General features: G+C 42.7%; 1 protein-coding gene across 11 annotated transcripts in view; it reads left to right on the top strand.

The window, feature by feature from the left end:
* The window catches only part of atxn2 (ataxin 2), a 128,726-nt gene that overhangs the window by 61,321 nt on the left and 48,921 nt on the right, over positions 1-18,484 (top strand). For all 11 annotated transcript variants that reach the window (XM_038786580.1, XM_038786881.1, XM_038786659.1 and 8 more), the window contains 3 exons: positions 2,277-2,398; positions 3,368-3,459; positions 14,768-14,965. In XM_038786580.1, the coding sequence (XP_038642508.1) occupies positions 2,277-2,398; positions 3,368-3,459; positions 14,768-14,965 (412 nt within the window). The remainder of the gene's footprint in view (positions 1-2,276; positions 2,399-3,367; positions 3,460-14,767; positions 14,966-18,484) is intronic.

An 18,484-nucleotide genomic window follows, 5' to 3' on the forward strand; every position in this document is an offset into this window, starting at 1 on the left:
TTTTTCTGCTGGTCCAAAACTATAAGCCGTAGTTTAAGATAATCTAACGAACAAATGGAAAGTTCTTGAGAATTTACAAGTAGAATTCAGGTGTATAATGTTTAAAAGAAACCATGATACCGTTTGAAGGTTGAATGGATAAATATTTAATTAAAATTTTTAAAGGGTCTGGGGAAGAAGCAAGAATTAGACTGAATGAGGGCTGACACATTCCTAATGAATCAAAAGCCCCTCTTCTGTGCTGTAATACTTTGAAAAGTTGGTCAAGCCTCTGTATATCTTATTTGTGCTGGTGGAAACGTGATGCATCAAATAGAAAGACATCTACATCATGCAGTTTTCGATCAATAACTTTCACTTCAATTCTTAACTTTTGCCCTTAACCAGGAATATATCAGTGCTCTGCTGTGACTTCGTACATCTAACCCTGTTAGTTGTGATGTTTGTGTCATATGCTGTCTGTTTTTTTACTTGAGATGAGACTCTTCCATCCCTTTTTGAGTCACCTTGTAATGCTCAATGTGTGTGCATAATGTTAAATACTGTTCTAAATTTGATTACCTTTTCCAGTCTCTCAAATTGTGCTTTTCTGCTAAGTTTCTCCCCTCAGATCCTGAAAGCACTGACTCTTGTGTTACTGTTCTATTAACACAGACAAAAGTGGGTATTTTTCATATGTGCTCCTTCATGTGGAATAATACCAGTTTATTTGACCAGTTTAGGGATTCTGTCTTCCATGAATCTATTCGCGCACATGCCATTTACAGCATAGGTGATTAGACTGTGATCATAATTGTGATTCTTTGTTGACCACTTTTCCCCTCCTGCTGAGCCCAGGGACACTGAGGTTCATTGTAATAATCTAATTGCCACCCTAGCTGAAATCAGCTGACTCTGAACTAACTGCATTACCTGCATCTGCCTCACACTACCCCAGGCCAAAATATGGGCAACGGCTAACTTTTCCACTCATGGTTTCCATCTCACCAAAGTACAAGTGGAGACCAGACATTATCCTACTTTTAGGTAGATGGGGCAATGTCATCACAGTTTGCTGTTGCATCCCATTCGGAACACGTTACAGAATGCTACGAGTGCGGGTCACATTGTTCTGTCATTGGAGTATGGAGTGTGTACATCAGGAAGATTTGCAGAAGAGAAATGGTATGGAACTAATGCAGCAGTGCAAACAATTTTCATGTACTTAGTATGGTGTAGTCTTCAGAGCTGAAAGTGTCAAATCAGTAATAGCGACTGTTGATTTTGTCTACTTAATATATGCTTTCAGCAGTCATGTGTTTGACTCCTTGGGTTTAATCTGTGTGTGTGTGTTGCAAAACGTTTCATCTGATTTTTAAAAATCATGAATATGATGTTTTTAACGTATTGTATTTAAACATCTTTCTGCTGAGCATTTATTATCCAATGAAGGGCCCATGCTTTCCACATTTTCTTCCCGTTGTGTTACAAGGTTCAACATTGAGGACAGGTGGGCAGCTGGTCTAATTTTTCCAGTCTTTGAGTAGCAAGTGTGATGCACACGATTGCAGTCTTGGTGGATTAATCTGCTTACCCCTACTTTTCTCTACTTGGAGCTTCTTTGACCTCTGTTCAGAATTTCTTGCTTTGCACCACTCGGGTTGGGAACGAGAAAAGATCAGATTCAAACCTATCTTTCTATTTGGTGGTACATGTTATTACTGTTTTTTTAAACACTCCTATAATCAACTTTCTAAATTTGAGAATTAAATGAAAATGAAATACATGAAAATTATAAATGTGAATTTCATATTGATGCTCTAGAAATACAAATATTATAGCGGCATTTTCAATTTCTATTTTTTTTCCCCACTACAATATCACTAAAATTATGTATGAATAATCCATGATAGAATATAGCAAACGAGACACTTGGACTGCTAATTTGTAATTGACCCTGTTACTTTCTAATAAAATTAACATTTTCATGTATGTCTGTGCAGTGTAAAAAATAAAATTGATAAAGCTACCCAGTAATTCAATTCTATATTAGTTCGGTGCACTATATTTGAAATAAAAATGTAATTGCTAAATTTGTAGACTTGGGAGTAGCTTTCTAACCATGGTCTTGGTGTTTCTGTGGACTCTAGCTATTATTAGTTAGAAATATCAAGAGATTTATGCAAAATGAGGTAATTTAATTTCATAGTTGTTTTAACTAATAGTTAAAATTCTTTTGACACAGCAGATAACATGTTGGTTTAAAAAATCATGAATGTATTTAATTGCTATTTCAGATGCTTTCACTGATGCTGCCATTGGCTCTAGACTAAATGGTGAGCATAAAGACAAAGATCTGGAACCATGGGATGGTGGTGATGGCACCAATGAAGATTTGGAAGCTCTGGAATCAGATGTGGTAAACATTTTAATTATGAATTTGGATCAGTATTAAAATAGCCAAAATATATTTTAATTCTCTTCCCTCACACTTTTTTTCCATCCAGTCCGTTTTGTTTTAGGAAGGGAATAAAATTATGTTACAAAGCAGCAGGGCTATCTGCATTGTTAGCAAAGTTACAAAGTTAGCAAAGTTAGCTCTTACATATTTTATGGTTTATTTTGCAGCTGAAAAGATACTTGGGTGCTTTCATAAAGGCAAAAAGAAATCTAAGTAGCCAGTAACATTATGGTACTTTTAAACTTTAATGTCTATAGTACCTAGTCTAACTTTTCCTAATATATCACTTGACTACATTGTTTCTTCTGCAACCTTTCCACACTGCCCATTTTGGAGAGGAAAGCAACTTGAAAACAAATAGGGCAATTTGTCTGAAATAATAACAATTCTAAAGCTCAGTTTGTCAATTGAAAGACAATCTGTTAGCTAATCAAAAGGTAAAATCTTAATAGTTGAAGGGAATTTTACTGGTTTCAGAATTCCACCAGTGGTTTCTATATGAACAGGGTGAATTCTTCATTTATACTGCCCTATTTTGTGCCGATCGAAGAATGTTTGACTACCTACCATAGTTATGCTATTCCTCATTCTTTGAGAATGAAAGCTGCAACTCTTCTAAAGCTCCTGTTTATCTTTTTTTTGGACCACTTGCTCCTTTTTTGTGGAATTGTGATGCTTCGCTCTAATTTCTACTCAATTTTCTGGCCAGATTACTGGGTGTGAATCAAATGGTATGGCTGAAACTTAAAGTATTGAGGTGAATTTTATATAAACGATTGCTTCCAACAACAAAAAGCACAATGTCTATATTGATAATTGGGCATTACTTACATTTAATCATTGAGATCCTGATCAGACTACCTCTGGCACTCTTGTTGGAAGGGATTTATTTCTTGCTGGTTTAAAATCTTTTCTTTCTTTCCTCAGTCTAATGGTTGGGATCCCAATGACATGTTCAGATTTAATGAGGAAACCTATGGGGTGACATCAACCTATGACAGCAGTTTATCTTCATATACGTAAGTACATGTTTTTCAATAAACATCTTGGTATCTAATTTCATTTTCTATTTTATAAAGCTGCTAAACCCTTCAGGATAATTTTGATGCTGTGACCTAATTCTTTATCTTCCAAGTTGAAAATCAGATGTGAGTATTTTGATGCTGAAAATTTGCAGCAAATGGCGCTCTTTTTTTTGAGATTTGGTTTTAAAAATAATAGTTGATTACAATTTTTTTTTAAATTAAGAAATTGAGCCCAAATCATATTAGGATAAAGTGGCACATTTAAAAATAAAAAATAAAAACTATTTCTACATATAGAGGCTGTGCTGCTGCACAATAATGGCTATCCCTCGTGAGCGAGGTTGAATGTCTTCCATGAGTCTGAAGATAGCTGATGAGGCTGATTTGGGATCTGCAGAGTTTTGGGCCTGTAGACATTTGTTGTCATGCGTGATGTTTGGTCGTATATTTTCAGTTCAGGTTATGGCATGATTTTTGTCAATTTTGCTTTGCCGCCTCATTTTGTCCTTGTTGGGTCGTAAAAATTCTGGGATCCTTTCCACAGACTCCGCCAGCATCTGGTTTCGTTCAAAACAATGGTCTCCCAGGGCTAGATGCCAGTGTTGCATTTCTTCATGTTGGGTTTCAGCACATCCTTGGAAAAAAATTCTGTCGTCCTCTGGTGTGTCCGCCCTCACTGAGCTGGGAGAAGACCACCTGTTTTGGGAGCCTGGTATCTGACATGCAAACTATGCGATCAATCAGACAAAGCTGATGGCGGATGATCATAACCTTAATGCTTGTGGTGTCTGCTTGTGAGAAGGCACTGATATCGGTGCATCGATCCTCCAATTTAATATAAGATCTTCCAGAGACAGTTTTCATGGTATGACTCCATTGCTTTGTGATGCCTCCTGTATGTTGTGCGTATTTCAAACCTGTGCAGTAAGGAAGGGGTCATGACCTTATGGTGGACCATGAGCTTGGTTTAAATTTTAATGTTGTGATCTTCAAATACTTGCTTCCTCAGGTGGCCAAAAGCTGCACCAGCAGATTTTAGGTGATGCTGAATTTCTTCATCAAAGTCAGTCTTCCTTAAAAAAGAACTTCCAAAGTACTGGAAGTGTTCCACATTTTCCATGAATGGATCAACATCCTGGAGTTTACTATTGACCAGAAACTGAACTGGACCAACCATATAAATACCATGAAATGAAAATGAAAATCGCTTATTGTCACGAGTAGGCTTCAATGAAGTTACTGTGAAAAGCCCCTAGTCGCCACATTCCGGCGCCTGTCCGTGGAGGCTGGTACGGGAATTGAACCGTGCTCCTGGCCTGCTTGGTAAGCCAGCGATTTAGCCTAGTGAGCTAAACCAGCCCCCATGAAATGAAATGAAAATCGCTTATTGTCACGAGTAGGATTCAATGAAGTTACTGTGAAAAGTCCCTAGTCGCCACATTCCGGCGCCTGTCCGGGGAGGCTGGTACGGGAACCGAACCGTGCTGCTGGCCTGCTTGGTCTGCTTTAAAAGCCATACAAGAGCAGGTTAGAGGCTGGGAATTCTGCAGAGAGTGACTCCCCTCCTGACTCCACCATCTGACAAGACATAAGTCAGGACTGCGATGCAATATCCTCCACTTGGGCTGGTTGTGTGTAGCTCCAACAACACTCAAGAGGCTTGACACCATCTAGGTCAAAGCCTGCTTGATTGGCATCCTATCCACGACCAACATTTACATCCTCCACCACCAACATACAGTGACAGTATTGTGTACCATCAACACAATATACTCCTTCAACAGCACCTTCCAAATCCATGAACTCTACCACCTGGAAGGATAAGGGCAGCAGATGCATTGGAGCGCCACCATCTGCAAGTTCCTCCAAGTCTCTTACCATCCTGCTATATTGCTGTTCTTTCACTGTCCCTGAGAGTAGAGGTGTTCCTACAGCACATGGACTGCATGAGTCCTAGAATGCAGCACAACACTGCCCTCTTGAGGGCAATTAGGGATGGGCAATGAATGCTGACCTTACCAATGATAGCCAAATCCCATGTATTTTTTAAAAACGTGCATTTGGAGCTTGCAATGGAGGACTTTAGCCCTCTAAATGTTGAGTGTAAGTCGCATCTTCACATACACGTCACAAAATGCAGGGCAAGGTAAAGGGTCAGGCCTCCATAAACTATCACAGCCGATACAGCGATTGAACCCATGCAGTTGGCATCATTCTGCACTACAGTGTCGCCAACTGAGCTAACCAACCCCGATTCAACAAGATATGCATTAGATGTGTGGGTGGCACAATGGTTAGCACTTCTGCCTCACAGCATCAGGGACCTGGGATCGATTCCGGACTTGGGTGACTGTGTGGAGTTTGAACGAGGTTACTTTACTTCAAACACGTATCTTGGTGGGTTTTTTATGCAATGTGGTTTTCTGCTTGGCTGGAAGTGACCTGCCTTTTAGGCAGTGAAACCAAATCCCCACCAGCCCCTAGGTGAAACAATTTCTCTTCAACACGCCTCTAATCCTTCCGTCACAGCACAATGGTTAGCCCTGCTGCATCACAGTGCCATGGACCTGGGTTCAATTCCAGCCTTAGGTCACTGCCTGAATGGAGTTTGCATCTTCTCGCCGTGTCTGCGTGGGTTTCCTCCGTGTGTCTTGGTTTCCTTCTACAGTCCAAAGATGTGCAGATTAGATGGATTGGCCATCTTAAATTGCTCCTTAGTGTTCAAAGATGTGCATGTTAGGTGGGGTTACAGCCATGGGACCGCGGAATGGGCCTAGGTAAGGTGGTCTTTCGGAGGGCCGGTGCAGTCTCGATGGGCCGAATAGCCTCCTGCATTGTAGGGATTCCATTTTATTCTATTAATGCATCAAGGATTCTCTGGGGAACTTTTTCCAATACAGCGCTTGAATATTGGAGCTCAAAGACTTGAGGTCGGGGTGGCCTGGATTATAATTGAAGTCATCTGAAATTGAATAGTTCACTGATCATTGGATAAATGATCTGCACTCCTGCAGGGAGCTTGTGTCTAGTCAGCTGTTTAGTCTACGTTTCTTTCAATAAGGTAATTTACACATAGTGTGTGTAAAAGGCATATCGTCATGAAGCCGATAAATGAGGACATCCATACTTAAGAACACTTCACCCACCCCTTGCGCAATCTCACTCGGTCCTTAATATGCAAGTGTGTCTCCTGAAGCAACGCCTCCTCCGCCATCAAATTTTTCAAATGTATAAAAACCTTGGAATGCTTCATTGGCCCGTGCAACCCACATCCAACCTTTGGCAAGGTCTCAGCCCGATTCTCTGTGTCTCACTCTCTCTCTCTCTCTCTCTCTCTCTCTCTCTCTCTCTCCCCCCCCCGCCCCACCCAATCCAACCAACCAGCAGGAGAGAGAGACACCCAGGACTCCGACTCATCTCCCCCCAACCATTATGAAACACCAACTGGCAAACATGTGAAAATAGAACAAAACATTGGTAAATATTATATACATGTTTCACGTTTCCAAACCCCCCCCCCCCCCCCAAAACATCAGAAAAAACATTCCCCATTAGTCCTCCTCCAAACCATGTACCCAGCCACCTCCGCCTCCCAACTCCACAATCCGATCACTGTAGTCTGTGACCGCCCTTCCTACCTCTTGAATCATCACACCTTGTGACTGCAGGCATTGTCCACTTGCTCCAAGGCACCACAAAGAGGGGCAACTGGTCCTTCAGTTGCCCTTGACCAATTTTCCTATATCTTTAGCTGATGCTGCCAAAGTTCCCCTTTAATCATCCCCATCAATCCTCCACTGGCATGAAGTGGATGATGATGGCGCCCCAACCTCCTCCATGTCTTCTGTAAAAGCGTCACACACACCCTCCAATGCAGACCCTCCTTATTCAATCTCTGCCGGGTACATTAACCCGCCGCCATTCCATCCCTGAGGAGAATTCACTCCCTGCCACTGATCCTTCAAACTGTCTGACCAAAGAGCCCATAAATCGGGCAGAAAGGGCCACAACCAAAACCTTCAAGCAGGGGCCGTCCTGTGTGCGACTAATCAGCACATGGCTGCCACAGGAAGTCCGAAGGCCTTGGTTAAGTCAAAACGCTATGGAGAGGGGTTGATGTTGTTCGCAACATGTCAAAACGCTATGGAGAGGGGTTGATGTTGTTCGCAACATTTTTCTTGCAGTTGACGAGCTGTAAATATCATTTACCATGCCTCTTCCTAACCAAAATCTGCATTGAGTTTTGGCTTGTAGCTCTTCCAAGTGTAATAAGTCAATTCAGATGTGTTCTTGTAATCATTCCTGCAATGGAAAGATCTTTCCTGCAATGGAAAGCAGGGAGATGCTTCAGTAATTTCCACAGTTGGATTTGTCCGCTTTCTCAGAGATTCTCACAATCATGGTGTCCTTGACATAATTTGGGATTTCCTCTTCATTCCAGACCTGTAGGATAAGGAAATGGAGCTGTAATGCTCAATTGTTGTCAGGACATTTGAAAATGTTCGTCAAGTTCTCCAGGTCTTCACTCTGGATATTAACTTCTTTCATAATTATCGATATGAACAGTTCGGAGGTGAGCCTCTGCATAGATTCCTGTATTTGTGAAATCTTCACACTCTGTACATAAAAATTTCAACAGGGATTCCATCACCGTTGTTCTATTTTGTGAGGACTGTCATCACTTCCATAGACGTTGACAGAGTTCTGAGCTCATCTCGAACTGTTGGATGGAGTTGAAAACACTCCAGTCAACAATTGATTCTTTTAAAAACATTTTTTATTAGGTTTCCCCTATTTTTTTTAATGATAATAAACGCAACAAATAACAAGAATAGATGTGAAGCAGATACAGACAGAAGAAGAATTATTGCCCCTTGCATTCCATGAGCAGATTTTAAGATCACCCGCGGTCATTACTTAGACCATAAAGAATAAGACCGGATTTTCGCGGCACAATCGGATCCGTGCCATTACACACCCCCACACCCCCCCCCCCCCCCCCAAACTCCCTTTACGCCAGAGGCACCAAAGTATCCCCAAATAGTTTATTTTATGGATAGAAGACCTGTCTACCAGAAGTAGCATCAAGTCAACAACACACATATCTTCCCATAATAACCGAAAGGAAACCAATAAATCCTGACCACAATAGATCTAATACTACATTAAGACCGAGGACCTGTAGGATTAACCCCACAGAACATACCGTCATTACCATCTGGATACCTTCTCTAGAACAAGTAGAAGAAAAGTAAGGCCAACAAGGTAATGGCAATTGAATACCCCACCTACATTGTAAACACGCCCATGAAGACCTCTATGCACCACCAACCACCCTTCGACAATGGTGCCACTCAGTTTTGCCATGATTAATGCACAAATAATAGAAGACAACCATGACTAAGATGAGATAATACAATAATAATAATCCCTGAAACACTCCTAGGGAGCAGAAGACGATCAATCAGTGCACATATGATAACAACTCCCTTTAACAGGATACAAGATAATAAAATCAGACAACATCACCATGATAGGAAAAGAGCCCAGATTATTCCAAGCATCAAACCATTTCCTTAACCCTCGTGGACTGAATAAAGGCCAAAGCAGTATCATAGAATCCCTGCAATGCAGAAGGAGGCCACTCAGCCCATCGGACTGCACTGACCATCAAAGAGCACCTTACCCAGGCCCACCTAATCTTTGGATACTTGAGGGGCAATTTAGCATGGCCATTCCATCTAACCTGCACATTTTTGGGCTGCGGGAGGAAACTGAAGGGTCCCGAGGAAACCCATGCAATAATCGAATTATCAAATGATTTGACTGAGTTGCTGGAAACAATTTTTAGGGTTACAGGATAAAGTATAGCATAATTCATTGCAATAGCCTTGAGTTGTTTTCTAACTTCATCGAAGCTCCAATGTTTGGCCTGCATCACTGCCAAGAAGTCCTGGAAGAAATAAATCCTCGCTCCCTCATGGAGCCAGGTCCCACCACTGCTGTCTTCAGGACCTTCTGGCAGTCTTTCAGGTTGTGGAGGCGAATGAGTAGGGGGCCTGGGATGAAAACCGTCCCTTGGTCTTAAAGATAGGATACAATGCCATCTTTCTAATTTGAAACACCCGGCCTTCACATCCAGTTTGAGAAAACATGGCAGCCAGTCCTCAAAGAACAACAGGGACTGTACCCTCCACACCTTCCAGTAGACCAAGGATTTGGATATTCTTCCTCCGATCTCGCTTCTACAAAGGAAGCATCATGTTTAACATACAGGATTCTCCCCTCCATATCGTCAAGCCTCTTAATGATTCTTTGCAACACGGCCTTATGAGCGCATAGGTTTTGGGTCAACACACTAATCCTTTGGTCAATCACTCAAATAATGTTGGCGGCCATCACTTTCACGACTTTACAGAACCCGGGTGAATGCTGGGTGAAGAGATCTCCCAAGGACCAGGCTGCGATATTGAAAGGGCGGTTTCACTCCTGCTGAATGTGGCTGCCCCCTTTTATTGACTGTTATCTTTACATTTTTAATCCTCTTCCGACCAATACAAAACCCAAAGTCTTCCAGGGGTATATTGATTCCAGGATTCAGTGGATAAATTGCGGATTATAATCGAGTGGCGCCAGAGCTGGTGCTTTCGAGCACTCAGATCCTGCGCAGACCGGCTGGCGAGTGTATTCATAGACATCTTCAACACCTCCTTCAAGAAGACCACCATAATACCAGCCCAAAGAAGAGCAAGGTAGCTTGCCTCAACGATCACCGACCGGTGGCCCTGACATCTGTTATCATGAAATGCTTTGAGCGGCTAGTCACAAGATGGATCAACGTCAGCCTCCTTGATCCATCGGTCTTGATCCATTGCAGTTTGCCTATCGCCGCAACCGGTCCACAGCAGATGCTATCTCCCTGGCCCGGCAATCAACACTCAAATGCCTCGACAACAAGGACACCTACGTCAGACTGCTGTTCATAGACTACAGCTCTGCCTTCAACACCATTATCCCGACTAGACTAATAACCAAACTCTGCAATCTTGGACTTGACCCCTCACTCTGCAAGTGGATCATTGACTTCCTGACCAACAGACCACAATCTGTTAGGATAGGTAACAGCACCACCTCCACAATAATCCTCAACACCGGGGCCCCACAAGGATGTGTGCTAAGTCCTCTACTGTACTCCTTGTACACAAATGACTGTGTGGCAAGATTTAACTCCAATTCAATCTGGAAGTTTGTGGATGATCCGACTGTGGTGGGTTGTATCTCAAACAACGATGAATCAGACTACAGAAGGGAGATAGATCACTTGGTTGCATGGTGTACCGAAAAGTGGAGATGGTCAGTAGCTTTAAGTTCCTGGCGGTCAACATGGGCAACAGTCTGTCCTGGTCCACTCCCGTTGATGCAACAGTCAAAAAAGCCCAACAATGTCTCCACTTCCTACGGAAGCAGAAGGAATTCATCATGCCTGCATCGACTCTCTCAAACTGCGACAGATGTGCCGCAGAGAGCATCCTATCCGGCTGCATTACAGCTTGGTATGGCAACTGCTCGGCCCAAGATCGCAAGAAACTGCAGTGTGGTGAACTCAGCCCAAAGCATCACACAAGCTTGCCACCCTCCCATTGATTCTGTCTACACCTCCCGCTGCCTCAGGAAGGCAGGCAGCATTGTCAGAGACCCCTCCCACCCAGGCTTTGCCCTCTTCCAGATCCTTCCATCAGGCAGAAGATACAGAAGTCTGAAGACCTACACATCCAGACATAGCAACAGCTTCTTCCCCACAGCTACTGGACCCCTCAACTACTCTCCCTCGGACTGATCTGTTCCCTGTAAGAACACTATTCACGATGCCCTATGCTTCTCTTGCTCATATATTTGCTTTGTTTGGCCCTTGATCCGCACTATAACTAGTCACTATTTGTCGATGTACTTTGTCGATTATTTTTTTTGTCTCGTGTACGTACTGTGTACGCTCCTGCCACAGAAAAATACTTTTCACTGTACTTCAGTACATGTGACAATAAATCAATCAATCAATCGTTTCCTTCATTGGATCTACCCCATCCTTGAGCACTCGGGCCATAAATGGTCTTTGTGGCAATGAAGGAACTATTGACATTTTTGTCAGTGTGAAATTGTTCGCCCACCGTATGCTCTTCATGTCCAGGATGCAACATTTCTGCCTTTGCTTGTGGGTAAGCGGTTATTTTGCTGAATGCAGGTCATTCTGCCAAGCGCAGAAAGTCTTGCACTTATCAGTTCGTTGATATTCACATCATCTCATCAAATCAACCCTGATGTTTCCTGACAGTCTCTTTGCAGGCATTCAATATATTTGACTTGAGGACAGACTAAGCACTGTTGACACACTTCTATTCTTTAATGAAGTTTGAAAGTTTTTCCCTACGGCATTGTTGGAATCCGTCTCTTGTGATTGGATCTCTTAGAGCTCCGATGTTGACCTTTCGTGGACATCTCTTCTGTTGCACCTGCCGTTTGGGGGCCTGTTTTATGGACACAATTGAACAAATAAGTTGGTTATCGATCCAGCAGTCGTCAGCTCCTGTTATTGCTTTGGTGGTGTGGGCACCTTTTGTGGTTCCAGGCAGAAACGATGATGGAATCGATTGGGTGTCAGTGTTTGAACAGTGGGTGTTGTCATGATGTTTTGTATTCCTCTGGTGGAGTAGGGTGTTGGTGGTAAACCCACATTTTACACATTTGGTAAGGGGAAGAATGCGACTGGAATTGACATTTCAAATTCCTGCCCTGCTAATAGTTCCATTGCAGAGATTGGAATCTCTTCCAACTCTTGTCTCCAGAAATAATGTGTGTCTTCCTTTGAAACCCCCAGAGAAAACTTGATCAAGTTTGGCATGGAAAGCTTCCACAGTTCGTCATTGGTGTCAAGAGTTGAGACATCATGCACCGAAAAAGATGTTGAATTGGCTCCTTGCCAGTTTACGATGAAGAGTCATGAGGCATTAATTTCTTCTTGGAGGGAACTCCTGAAGTTAATTCACAAGTTTATTCTTTGTGGCCAATCCAACTCCATGAATCCTGCCTGCATTATTCTCCTGATTTCCTTTTCATAAGCAAGTATAATTGACTTGGACTCCCATAAGCTGTCTCTCTCCAGCTTGCCAGATCTCACTCAGAACAGCTATATTCTGTCATTTTGCTGGAGTTCTGAGGTGAAAAATGTAGTGCGATGTTCTACGTATTAATCTGCGTGTGGTTCAAGAAGTTCCTTGTGTTTCAGATCCTAAACTTTACAGTAATAAAAACAAAACTGCCGGAAAAACTCCGGTCGGACAGCATTTGTGGAGAGAGAAACAGAATTAACATTTTGAGTCCGTATGAATCCTCTTCAGAGCTATTGAGATTTTTTACTGCGGAAGAGGTGGAGCAGAATAGAAGGTCAGGGATAGGTGAGAACTCAGGACAGATTTGACAAAGATATGACGGACACAAGATAAAGACGGTGTTAATTATACTGTTAAGGACGAAGGTGCTAATAGTGGCCTAAAGATCATAGAGAATGTATTAATAGCAAGACCAAGGATCAGTGCTCTCTCAGGATTAAGTTATGGGGGTGGAGATTGGAGTAAAAGAAAAAATCAAACTAGAGGTTCCTGGTCTGAAGTTGTTGACTCAGTGTTAAGTCCAGAAGGCTACAAAGTGCTAAATCAGAAGATGAAATGCTCCTGTTTGCATTGGGCATCACTAGAACATTGTAGTAGACCAAGGGCAGAAATGAGGGCATGAGAACAAGATGGTGAATTAAAATGGGAAGTGACAGGAAGAAAGAGGCTTGTGGATTGAGCAGAGATGTTCTGCAAAGCAGTCTCCCCAGTGGGGAGGCACGGTAGCACAGTGGTTAGTACTGTTGCTTCACAGCTCCAGGGTCCCAGGTTCGATTCCCGCTCGGGTCACTGTCTGTGCGGAGTCTGCACGTTCTCCCTGTGTCTGCGTGGGTTTCCTCCGGGTGTTCCGGTTTCCTCCCACAGTCCAACGGTGTGCAGGTTAGGTGGATTGGCCATGCTAAATTGCCCTTAGAGTCCAAGGTTAGGTTGGGTTACGTGGGTGGAGATGTGGGCTTAAGTAGGATGCTCTTTCCAAGGGTCGGTGCAGACTCGATGGTCCGAATGGTCTCCTTCTGCACTGTACATTCTATGATTCAATGTAGAGGAGACTGCATTGTGAACAGCAACTCCAGTAGACTAAATTGAAACAAATGCAACTGAACCCCTGCTTCATCTGAAAAAAGTGAAAGCATTGGACGGTGAGGAGGGAGGAGGTAAAGGGGCAGGTGTTAAATATTCTGCTATTGCATGGGCAGGGATAGAGATGTTAAGGGTGATGGAAGAGTGGACCAGGGTGTCATGGAGGATACGGTCTCTCAGGAATGCTGACAGTGGAGGTGAGAGGAAGATTGTTTAGGTGGTGGCTTGATGCTGGTGTTGGAAGAAATAGCAGGGGGTGATCCTTTGAATGAAGAGGCTGGTGGGATGAAAAGTGAAGACCGGGGGATCCCTAATGCTATTTTGGGAGGGAGGTGAAGGGGTGAGGGCAGAAGTGCGGAAAATGGGCCCGACATGGTCGAGAACCCAGTCGACCACTATTGGGGAATCCTTGGCTCAGGAAAAAGGTGGACAAGTTAGTAGCGCAGTTTTGAAAGGTGGCATCATTGGAACCAATGCAACAGAGATGGAGAAACTTGGAGAATCGGATGGAGTTTACGCTATTATCTCTTGTGTTTTTCTCCCACATAAGGTGATTCCCCTGGGTTTGGCTATCCAGCCAGGTGAGGTGTGGCAGACTATGTTTAGAGCGCCTTTTTGAGCCCCTTCTGCAATAAGGAGTGAGCAGAGTGGACTGTTTAGTTGCAGTTACAGTTGTCAAAAGGCAACCCTGCCTCGTGCTAGTGCAGAGCTCCATTATAATTTTGCAGTTGTGATTAATTGCTTGTTTCAAATTTACGATACTAGTGGTTCCACTTTCAGTTTTAACTTCAACTCAACTGCACTTTTCCTCCCTCTTTGTTTCCTTCCCCCATAGGAAGGAGTATTAATTGGATTTTATCCTCATTTGTGTTACTATTTTTTACATTCTCACTTCACTTTGTTACTTAACATTCCTTTATGCGTTCTATATCAATTATTTTTATATTTTTAATATAATTTTTTTACAATATCATTCATAGTTAATTGGTGTTTCAGCTTCTATTGTTTTTATTTGAAGTGATTTTCTGTAACTTGATTTTTATTTATTTTTATTACAGGGTACCTTTGGAAAGGGATAACTCTGAAGAATTTTTACGACGGGAGGCTAGAGCAGCTCAACTTGCTGAAGAAATTGAATCAAGTGCCCAATATAAGGCAAGAGTAGCATTAGAAAATGATGAAAGGACAGAAGAGGAGAAATACACAGCTGTACAAAGATCTCCCAATGAGCGAGAGAGCCATGGTGTCAGCCCCAGGTACTATCACATTTTTGCTCTGGGTAAAGCTATTTTAGATGTAATAATCTTTATTGTCACAAGTAGGCTTACATTAACACTGCAATGACCTTACTGTGAAAAGGCCCCAATTGGCCCATTCTGGCGCCTGTTCGGGAACACAGGGAGAATTCAGAATGCCCAATTCATCTAACAGCACGTCTTTCGGGACTTGTGGGAGGAAACCGGACCACCCGGAGGAAACCCATGCACACAGGAGAACGTGCGGGCTCCACACAGACAGTGACCCAAGCTGGGAATTAAACCTGGGACCCTGGTCCTGTGAAGCAACAGTGCTACCCACTGTGCTACTGTGCTGCCTTGTGTTCAATTCAAAAAGTTCAAAATACATTGCATTAAAATATAAGGAATATAAAAACAGATTAAAAGCTTTTACAAGGAAATGCAATGTAGGAGAATAGCCAAAGTAAATGTTTATCCCTCAGCGGCTGAGACTGGAGAGATAATCATGGGAAGTAAGGAAATGGTAGAGATATACAAAGATATAGACTGGTTGAGTAAGTTGGCGACAAGGTGGTATATGAGTATAATGTGTGTTGGGGGGGGGGGGGGGGGGGGGGGGGGGGGAAGAGTCTGAGGATATTCTCTTTGGTAGTAAGAATTCAAAAGCAGCAAATATTTTAAAAGGTGAAACTTTTACATTTCCAATTTCAGAGATGCTTAGGTACACTTGGACCTGCATGCTGTGTTTTGTACAACGAGCAATTAAGAAAGTAAATGGCATATTGGCCTTGGAGCACGAGAATACAGAAATGTTGCTACGTTATACAGGGCTTTGCCAAGCACAACTGGAGTAGTACGTGCAGCTTTGCTCTCAATTCCAGGAAGGATGGTAACATAGTAAAGATTCATATATTGGTTCTTTGGGTGAGAAGGTTGTCCTATGATAGGCTGAGTAAATTGGGCTCTGTCGGCCTGCCTGCCTCACTTGTCGGCCTGTGTGAAAGGGCAAGGAGAATGCACCTTGATGTGCCAAAACATGGTACTACAAGGCCACAAGAAGCAATACCGGTAAAGCCTGCCAGGAGTATTTTAACAAATGATGTTTCCTCTCTTATTGTATAAAGATTTCATTTAAAATATGCATGACTCACAGAAGAAGGATCCTCTGCTGGACCTGGCTTTCAGTAGCAAGGACAAATAAGCCACTTGAAAGTAGGAGAACAACAAGAAAATTGTGACTATAACCTAACTTGCATGAAACAAGTTGAACTAAAGTTTAAACAAACACAACCTAACCCAGATAAATTGATTAAATCATCTGATGAATGAATATAAGGGGAAATGAAATGAAAATTGCTTATTGTCACAAGTAGGCTTCAAAATTAAGTTACTGTGAAAAGCCCCTAGTTGCCACATTCCGGCCATTGTTCAGCGAGCCTGGAACAGGAATTGAACCGTGCTGCTGGCCTGCCTGGGTCTGCTTTAAAGGCCAGCTATTTAGCCCTGTGCTAAACCAGCCCCTTGTATTCAGAAATTGTGCTCAAGAAAAAAATAAGAAAATGCCTTTTAAGTGAATTTCCAACTGAAAGAAGACTTTTTAGTAGGTTGGCTTGGAGAGTATGACTTCACGCACTGACTACTAATCCATCCTTAGTATATTCTTGTATATGTTAATTATATATTATAGGTAGAGCACTTTGTGAATATTGGTTAAACCACAAAGTACTGTGGAATCTTAGGCACTTGGTTTTGGAGGACTTCAGTGCTTGTTCAAATATATATTGCCCAAGATGGGAAACTGTCTTTCCGTGAACAGACTTGAGATACTGATAACCACACAGCACACTCGTAGGAGGAACTTATAAAGCCTAGCTTGCTGCACACATTCAAAATCATGAAAAGGACTGTCCGCAACATCCCCTTTCGCATGCCTACAGCAAAGGGAGGGATAGAGGAAATATTTTGCAGTACAGGGACCATAAAGAAAATTGGTTCACATGAGGTCCAGGGTCCAAAATCAAAGTCCAACAAGGAATTCCTTCATGAAGCCCAGCAGGCTGAAAGCTAGTGTTGTACAAGTCACTTTTTTGGTGGTGTTCACAAGGTGAAATAGGCACATGAGTCCGTTTTTGTAGACAATGGTGCAGAACTTCCAGCAGAATCAGGGTAGATGGGACCAGGTGTCCAACCTGGTCAGAGCTCCATCTGTCAGGCCTGCTGGTCAGATAGTATGGCTGCAGCTCAAGAAGATAGTACTAACTTGTTCAACAAGCCAGAGTCTTGGATAATGTGACTGTAACACCTCCACAAGGTCTTCAACTAAGGATGTTTATCCAGTGTGTCAAATTTGTCTTGGTCTTCAGGATTGTTAACACCCCTGCCTTGTGGGTTAAAGGAAATATTTGAGGGGGTCATTGTCTTTCATGTAGCTCCCTTTGAAGTTGGGCATGGAGCTCCCAGGTGTTCTGTAGAAACTCCTCAGAAGTAACGAGGTGTGTCATTTCTGACACTGCAACATGGCTTCTTTTCTTCTGGTGAGTCACAGACAATAAATCACAGATAGACGATAAGCCATCTTAATGGTATTTGTTCAGCCAAAAGGTTCTGTCACAATTGTGAATTATGAGAATCCAATTTTTAATTTTTTTTGTATGTAAACCGTACTTGCCTTTACTGCTACCTCACAGCCCCAGAGGCCCAAGTTCAATTCCGACCTCAGATAATTGTCTGGAGTTTGCACTTTCTCCCCGTGTCTGTGTGGGTTTCCTGTGGGTGCTAAGGTTTTCTCCCACAGTCCAAAAATGTGCAGGTTAGGTGGATTGGCCATTGTAAATTGCCCTTTATTGTCCAAAAGGTTACGTGGGGCTACTGGGTTATGGGGGTAGGGTGGAGACGTGGGCGTAAGTTGGGTGCTCTTTCCTAGAGCCAATACAGACCTAGTGGGCCAAATGGCCTCCTTCTGCGCTGTAATTTCTATGACTAACTAGCAAATTTAAAATTTATTACAACAATAAATATAAATTCAACAAACTCTGAAGAAGCAATTCTAGGAGTACTTAATTATTCAATAAAATACAGGACACTGGTTCAATTCTGGCCTTGGGTGACTGTGTAGAGTTTGCACATTCTCCCCGTGTCTGCGGGTGCTCCGGTTTCCTCCCATAGTCTAATGATATGCAAGTTAGTTGGTTTGGTCATGCTAAATTGCCCCTCAGGGTGGGGTTGCAGGAATAGGGTGGGGGATTGGGCCTGGGTTGGGTGGTATTTTGGCGGGTCGGTACAGACTTGATGGGCCAAATCGCCGCCTCCTGCATTGTAGGGATTCGATAATTCTATGAATGCCTTGTAGCCTGAACAGCAATTAAGAATGCTATAATTTTTTTGCAAAAATTTGGATGATCTTTGCTGTTCAACAGACTTTGTTGAAAGTGCAATTTTGCAAATATTGGATGAAGACACAACTTGTCTTTTCTGAGTTGCTCCAATGATCGAATAACCACTGCACGTACGCACTCACTTCAGTAATCATTAAGCAGG

This window comes from Scyliorhinus canicula, chromosome 1, assembly GCF_902713615.1.
Source record: "Scyliorhinus canicula chromosome 1, sScyCan1.1, whole genome shotgun sequence".
Lineage (NCBI taxonomy): Eukaryota > Metazoa > Chordata > Chondrichthyes > Carcharhiniformes > Scyliorhinidae > Scyliorhinus > Scyliorhinus canicula.